Consider the following 6,748-nt stretch of genomic DNA (forward strand, 5'->3'; position numbering starts at 1 on the left):
TGTCAAATTCACTCAACAATGGATAAATGATTTTTCTACTGATATTATTCCATTATCTCATGCAGTTATAGCTCAAATTGAATTTATATCTATTAAAAATTTATAATTGCATTTAATCAATAAAAATTATCAAACGGATCCGAAAAATTTGCAAAATTTGACATGAACCAATCTATATTGTATGTTGCCTATACAAAAATCTTTGAAGTCAAACCCCAATTCAAGTGTCACTTGGACTCCAAATCTTATCGGATCCTTTCTAACTTCTATGAATCCTTTCGGGAGATGAGTCGGTTTGTAAGCATCATATGTCAGAAATTGGGCGAAACCTTCTCAATTTTTTACCATAGCCTCCACATATAATATCATGACATCTTGACAAATCTTGTGATTTTTAGACTTCATTTGCTTTTTTTCGAATTTAACAACCATTCAACCACACATTCGTGGTCGTGTTTTCTAAAAAAGATTTTCAAAATTTCTTTTCATTTCCTGGTTGAGACCTCAATCCGGATTCAATAATATGAATATGATTTTTTCACTAATTTTATTCCATTATTTCAATCACTTGTAGTTAGAATTTGACTTAAATAAACAAATTTCAATTAATGCTATCAATTCATTAAAAATAGCAAACAGACCAAAAAATAGACCAACTTTTAAGACGGATTACCAAATATCGTATGTGGGGAGTAGAAAAAGTGTGGAGGGCAGAGGTGTAAAAAAAGTTTTACCTTTGCCAAGTGCCTACACAAACACTGCCGAGTGCCTGTGGAAAACACTCGGCAAACTTCTAAGTCTGCCGAGTGTCTGGATGGAGCACTCGGCAAAGTACTAACGGCCGGCACACTGCCCTGACGGACGGCGCATGTGCGAGCCACGTGCTGGAGTTTTACCGAGTGTCAAATCGTTGCCGAGTGTCGTGTGGATTTTTGCCGAGTGTCTTATTTGCGACACTCAACAAAGCTTTGCCGAGTGTATTATTTATGCCGAGTGTCCGCCAGTATACACTTGGCAAACAATGTCTTTGCTGAGTGCCCGACATAAAGCACTCGGCAAAGATTTTACACTCGGCAATGTTCCTGTTTCCGGTAGTGATACCATTTTGTAAGTTCAGGGGATGAGAGCTAGCTTAAATCATTGTCATTCCAAATATAGTATTTTTGAGTTAACCTTTTCACACGAACCCAATATGAAAATGTAAGAGATATAGTATCCATTTATGGATCCGTACCACATGAGTTGTGTAGGACCAAAGCCCTCTAATCTAGCTATCAGAGGGGGGTGAATGATAGCACGAATCCTTCGTGCCCCAACTCAACTCCCGCCACAGCCGGACCACCTCCACTCCACACCCGCACCTCAACTACCGTGTTAACTCCATGCCGTGGTGCCTCCACACGCGCAGCCTCCGTTGTGCCTCCTTGCGTGCAGCCTCCGCGCTGTTGCACCTAGCTCGTGTGTGGACCGCTGCACCTCCTCGCCGCTATAGCACCCTCCGCTGAGAGCAAGGGCCAACACTGCCCTCGTGCAACCGCCAGCTGCTACCCCCGTAGCCCACTGCCCGAGCAGACTCGGCCCCGTGCTCGCTGGATCCGGTCGCAACTCATCGCTGCATCGCGTGCGCCCGCAGCCGATCCGGGCGAGCTCACAGCAGACTCGGGCAGGCCCATCTTATTGGGCCCTGTTGCGGCCATCCTAGCTGCCACACAGGGTTCCGGCGGCGGCACGGCAGGGTTGAGGGAGGAAAGGGTGACGGCCCTCGGGTTGCGCGGTCCGCCAATGCCGCCTCTGAGAAGGAGCGATGTGGGGTTGTGGATGCAGTGGCCGCTTTAGTGTACAACTAGTTGCATCCTTATGCTACTACTTTTGTAGATTGCTGTTGTTTACAGCTCCGTAAATGCTTTATTTCTGTGTTTTCCTCTCATGATTGTTTTTTTAACTATTATTGTATCTCTGACATTTCCCTTTCAGTATATTATTTTTTCGTATATGCATAGCTGGGAGCCTGGGACATGTGCGGAGGTGCAGCAAGTACTACCTCCGTCCATAAATCTATAACATTTTCATTTTTTAAGTCCTAAACATGCAAGTCAGTACAAGTGCGAGTCTACACCGCAAATACAGATACTGTTTCCCTTTCCCAAAATTGTTTTAATGTAGGCGACCACACAACTTGCCCTCCACAACTTGCCATCCACACATGCCCCATATGCGTGCACCTAAATTACTGATTACTGAGATACGCACTCAATCACCTGATCAAATATAATCAAGTGTAGCTCGATCGCTAAGCCAGGCCGATGCACTCTATTTAAACCTAGCAAGGAACTTATAGCGAAGCAAACACATCTCGGAACACATAGACTACAACTAGAACGATACAGCCTGCGTGTGGGTGAGAGAGAGAGAGAGAGAATGGCTGCTGGTTCTCAGACTATCATAGCTCCCACTGATGCTGAGCTCCTGCAGGCGCAAGCCGACCTATGGCGCCACAGCCTCTACTACCTCACATCCATGGCGCTCAAGTGCGCCGTCGAGCTTCACATCCCAACTGCTATCCATAACCTTGGAGGGGCTACCACGCTGCCAAACCTGGTAACCGCACTATCCCTTCCTCAGACTAAGCTTCCATTCCTCCGCCGGTTGATGCGGCTGCTTGTCACATCAGGCATCTTTGCATCTGAAAGAGATGCAGAGGTGGAGACCTACCGCCTCAACCCACTCTCCTGGCTCCTGGTAGAAGGTGTGGAAGCAGAAGACCACACCTACCAGAAATACTTTGTGCTCGGCACGGTCTCACGGCATTATGTTGAGGCTGGATTGTCTCTCGCTGACTGGTTCAAGAAGGATTTGCCTGCCTCACTACCATCGCCATTCGAAGAATTACATGGTGTGCCACTCGTCCACGAGACTACAAAGCTCCTTGACGAAGAGCTTGACAGAATTGTCAATGAAGGTGTGGCTGCACATGACAATTTGGCAATTGGAACCATTATTCGAGAGTGCAACGATCTCTTCAAGGGTGTTCAATCACTGACTGATTGCTGTGGTGGTGATGGCACGACTGTGAGGGCAATCGTCAAGGCATTCCCTGACATCAAGTGCACAGTGCTGGACCTTCCAAAGGTTATTGAGACTGCACCAGCTCATGATTCAGTAAACTATGTAGCGGGCGACATGTTCCACTCCATCCCACCTGCTCAAGCTGTGATGCTCAAGGTATAAAATGATGGACAGCAAAAATAGGGGCTATTTCTTTCATGCTTCTATAGTTCTATACAAATAAAATCAAAATTCGGAAATAGAAATTTGTTTGTCAGATATAGACTCATCTTTTGCCTACATAATAACATATTAGATTATGAATTATTTAACTGAGATGACATTAATTATCTTCTGCAGCTTGTACTGCACTTCTGGAACGATGAGGATTGTGTTAAGATCCTGGAGCAGTGCAGGAAGGCAATTCCTTCCAGAGAAGAGGGGGGGAAGGTGATTATCATAGAAATAGTCCTTGGCCCTTCTATGGGGCCAATAATGTACGAAGCCCAACTCCTTATGGACATGCTCATGATGGTGAATACCAGAGGCAGGCAGCGGGATGAAAATGACTGGCGCGACATCTTTATTAAAGCAGGTTTCTCCGACTATAAGATTGTCAAGAAAATAGGAGCTCGTGGCATCATCGAAGTTTACCCGTAAGACTGCACACCCTTCAAAATATGTTCAATGTGTGGTTCACTATGGACATGACCATGTGCTGTGAGGAAAAAAATAAATGGAGAACCTCATTTCCTAGATAAAGTTTCAGCGATCTGAAAGCAGATGAGCTGTTCAGCTTTCTTGCATTGAGATCCATGTAGTTTCTGCTTGAAATGTACTAGAGTACTCTTCGTGGTTTAATTTCCAGTGTGCTATGTTGATTTGACTTCGACCATATATGTTTTATATGGTTGTTTGTTTATGTGTAAGCCACAAGTTATCATACAATGTGTAATTTATTATGATATGTCACTGCATAGTGTACCACTATATTTATGGTGCTGGTAAAAACAGGAAGCCCACCACGCTACTAAATTCTATATAAATGGATGGATAACTATTGAACAAGTCTCCCCTTCAACAGTATTTCTGTGAAAACGTGCCACGACAATTACTCAGTCACTCTAGCGCGCATACCAATCCGGAAAGTCTTGCTCCCGAGTTGAAACCCTTACAAATCCCATGTCAAAATGCAACTCCTAACTCAATTTACACACGCAAAACCAATCTAGGTGCCCTATAAATCCGGTTTGACTAGTTGTTCCCGAAGTCCTAACTCGCTCATCCGAACTCCAAATTGAACATTATATATATGCATCTTGATCACCTCGAATTTACATTTGATCATCTCGAATTTACATTTTGAGCACTTTACCCAAACCGCTCTGACCGGTAGAACTACCAATTTTAGTCCTCAACAATTTTAATGTCATTGGATCTGTACATAGAGAGTAATACATTCTCTGTTGTCAATCCAATCTGGAATTTGTGAATTTTTTTTCCTTTCCATATGTACACTCAACTACCCAATTCAGACAAAATGAACTCGGAGATTAAACTGTTCAGGCATGACAAAATTTCAAATCACGTTGACTTTTGATGTGCTGCAGATAGCACGGGTACGTGCCCTTTGTAATACTACCTACGGTCAGCAAAGCTGTATTTTTCAGACAAGCAGAATCAGCAGCAAACAATTAGCCTTTTTCCCTGTCTGAAACGTCAACTTTTATTGGCTGGGGGAGGCAGTAACATCTGTTGAGCGAATACCAATTTTTACATTCCAAATTGGATAAAGAAATGTATAACACCGTCACTGACACAAATTAACGATTATTTTGCAGTCTACAAAATTTTATTTTGACATGCATCATCGTGGTTGTACCAAATGTATTATTATGTATATTTTTCCTTCCAACTAGAATGACGTCACCAATAATTTCAATTGGATAAATTGGAAACATCATAAGATAAAATAATCTAGTGTTCCGTGCAAGAGTTTGATTGTATAGAAACAATGACCATTTCCGTGTACATGACTCAGTATTCTTTTTGAGAATACATTTTTGTCCTCCATCAAATGTCGACCTCCTTCAGACACTGCATTCATTGATTTTTAACCAATCTAACTCATAGACCTAATTAATGAAAGGTATTCCCAAGCATATCATTCTGACAGTGGTGTGTATTCAGTAGACTCGGCGGCCATGCCGGAGGCGGCGACGCGGCGGCGTTGGAGCTCCGCCGTGATCCAGACCAACAAGCAGCTCGTAGAGCATCTACGGCACACGCGTGACACAACTGGACTCTCAGACGACGTGCACAACTACCACAATGTGTTGCTCACTGACAGCGGCCTTACGAAAACGGAGGCGGCGGACAGAGTCAGAGAAGACGGTGGCTTAGAGGCTCTGTAGTGGATGAGGCTGGGCAAGAGCTATAGTGGGGCTTGCAGAGGATTTTAAGGTGAAGGTTTGGGCGGAGGGAATCGGAGAGCGGTGGTCGACGGTGGCGTTCTTCACCAATGACCGAGGAAGGCGGTAAAAATGGAGCGGTGGCAGTGGATGGATAAATCCAGCCACCGGGCTCGGTATTTATTCGAAAACTTACCATCCAAGCTCACGCCACCCCTGCTTACGCCACCCCTGCTTGCATGCACGAAGCTGTCCTCATGGCTCACTGGCGCGTGGCACGGGTGAAACCACCTCGGCTCACCAGCGGCAAGCAGCTGTGTGGCATCGCTACACTCCTCTGCTCCTTTCCATTTCCTTCCAATTCCACCCGATTCAATCTCATATTTTTCCGATTTTCCAATCCAAACTAAGCTAACTCCTTTAACCAAACTTGTAGATGAAACATCGAACATAAACTAATTGATTTGCATCCTAGCCGATAGATCAACCAGTCTCTCGATTTGAAGTGCCATTCAGTTTTCAAAAGCTCCTTGATTCAGTTTTATTAGCTAAGTTCCAAACAGTTTGAACTTACAAACTTTGAGGCCAAACCGGTCAAACCCTCTTGCACACCCCGCAGGCCTGACTCATCCCCGATTTTAAGGCCAAACCGGTCAAACCCTCTAGCATGCCCCGCAAGCCGTGACTCACCGATGTCAATGCATGTCCAGCCTCCGCCAAGCCTTTGATGCCTCAAGTCTTTCACTCTCGGCTCCCGAGCCGCCTACTCGACTTGCCTCCTCGACCGATGCCGTCTCCATCACCGTTCGTGTACTTTTGCTCTTCCGTGCACCATGTGGATCGCCCATGACTCCGCCCGGACTCCTCGGGTCCCTCAATCCAAGCCTACTCATGTCCACCCTTCATAGCCCTAGTACATCGGCATGAACCTTTCGCTTGACCTTCACCTCATGCCGTCGCATCCTACACCTGCACATCACAAGATAAGAGACACAACACACAACATATGGTTTACATAAACACCACAACACAACGCACACAACATAACACATCCGGTTATCCGTTAGCATAATCATGCACATATGAAATCTGAACTCAACCGGTAAAGCCTCAAATCATCTAGTCAATAATTCATCACAAATAGACCAAGGCACATCTTAACTTGGTCTCTCCGATCTTTGATATGTAACTGCTACATGTACATTATGCCTATCAATGCTTCATGGTCTATATCAATGCAATGCTTTTGTTTAGATATGTGAGCACTTCATATGTTGTTAATAGAGTTTGTG

The 6,748-nt window shown here is 44.7% G+C and overlaps 1 protein-coding gene across 1 annotated transcript; it reads left to right on the forward strand.

Moving 5' to 3' along the window:
* The first annotated feature begins 2,350 nt into the window (after positions 1–2,350).
* Positions 2,351–4,035, forward strand: LOC101785736 (probable O-methyltransferase 2). The gene is made up of 2 exons (XM_004979029.2): positions 2,351–3,222; positions 3,406–4,035. Exons 1-2 carry the CDS (start codon positions 2,419–2,421, stop codon positions 3,703–3,705), a joined length of 1,104 nt encoding a protein of 367 aa, XP_004979086.1. The 5' UTR covers positions 2,351–2,418; the 3' UTR covers positions 3,706–4,035.
* Positions 4,036–6,748: the final 2,713 nt, after the last annotated feature.

Source organism: Setaria italica, chromosome VIII (genome assembly GCF_000263155.2).
Source record: "Setaria italica strain Yugu1 chromosome VIII, Setaria_italica_v2.0, whole genome shotgun sequence".
Classification (NCBI taxonomy): Eukaryota; Viridiplantae; Streptophyta; class Magnoliopsida; order Poales; family Poaceae; genus Setaria; species Setaria italica.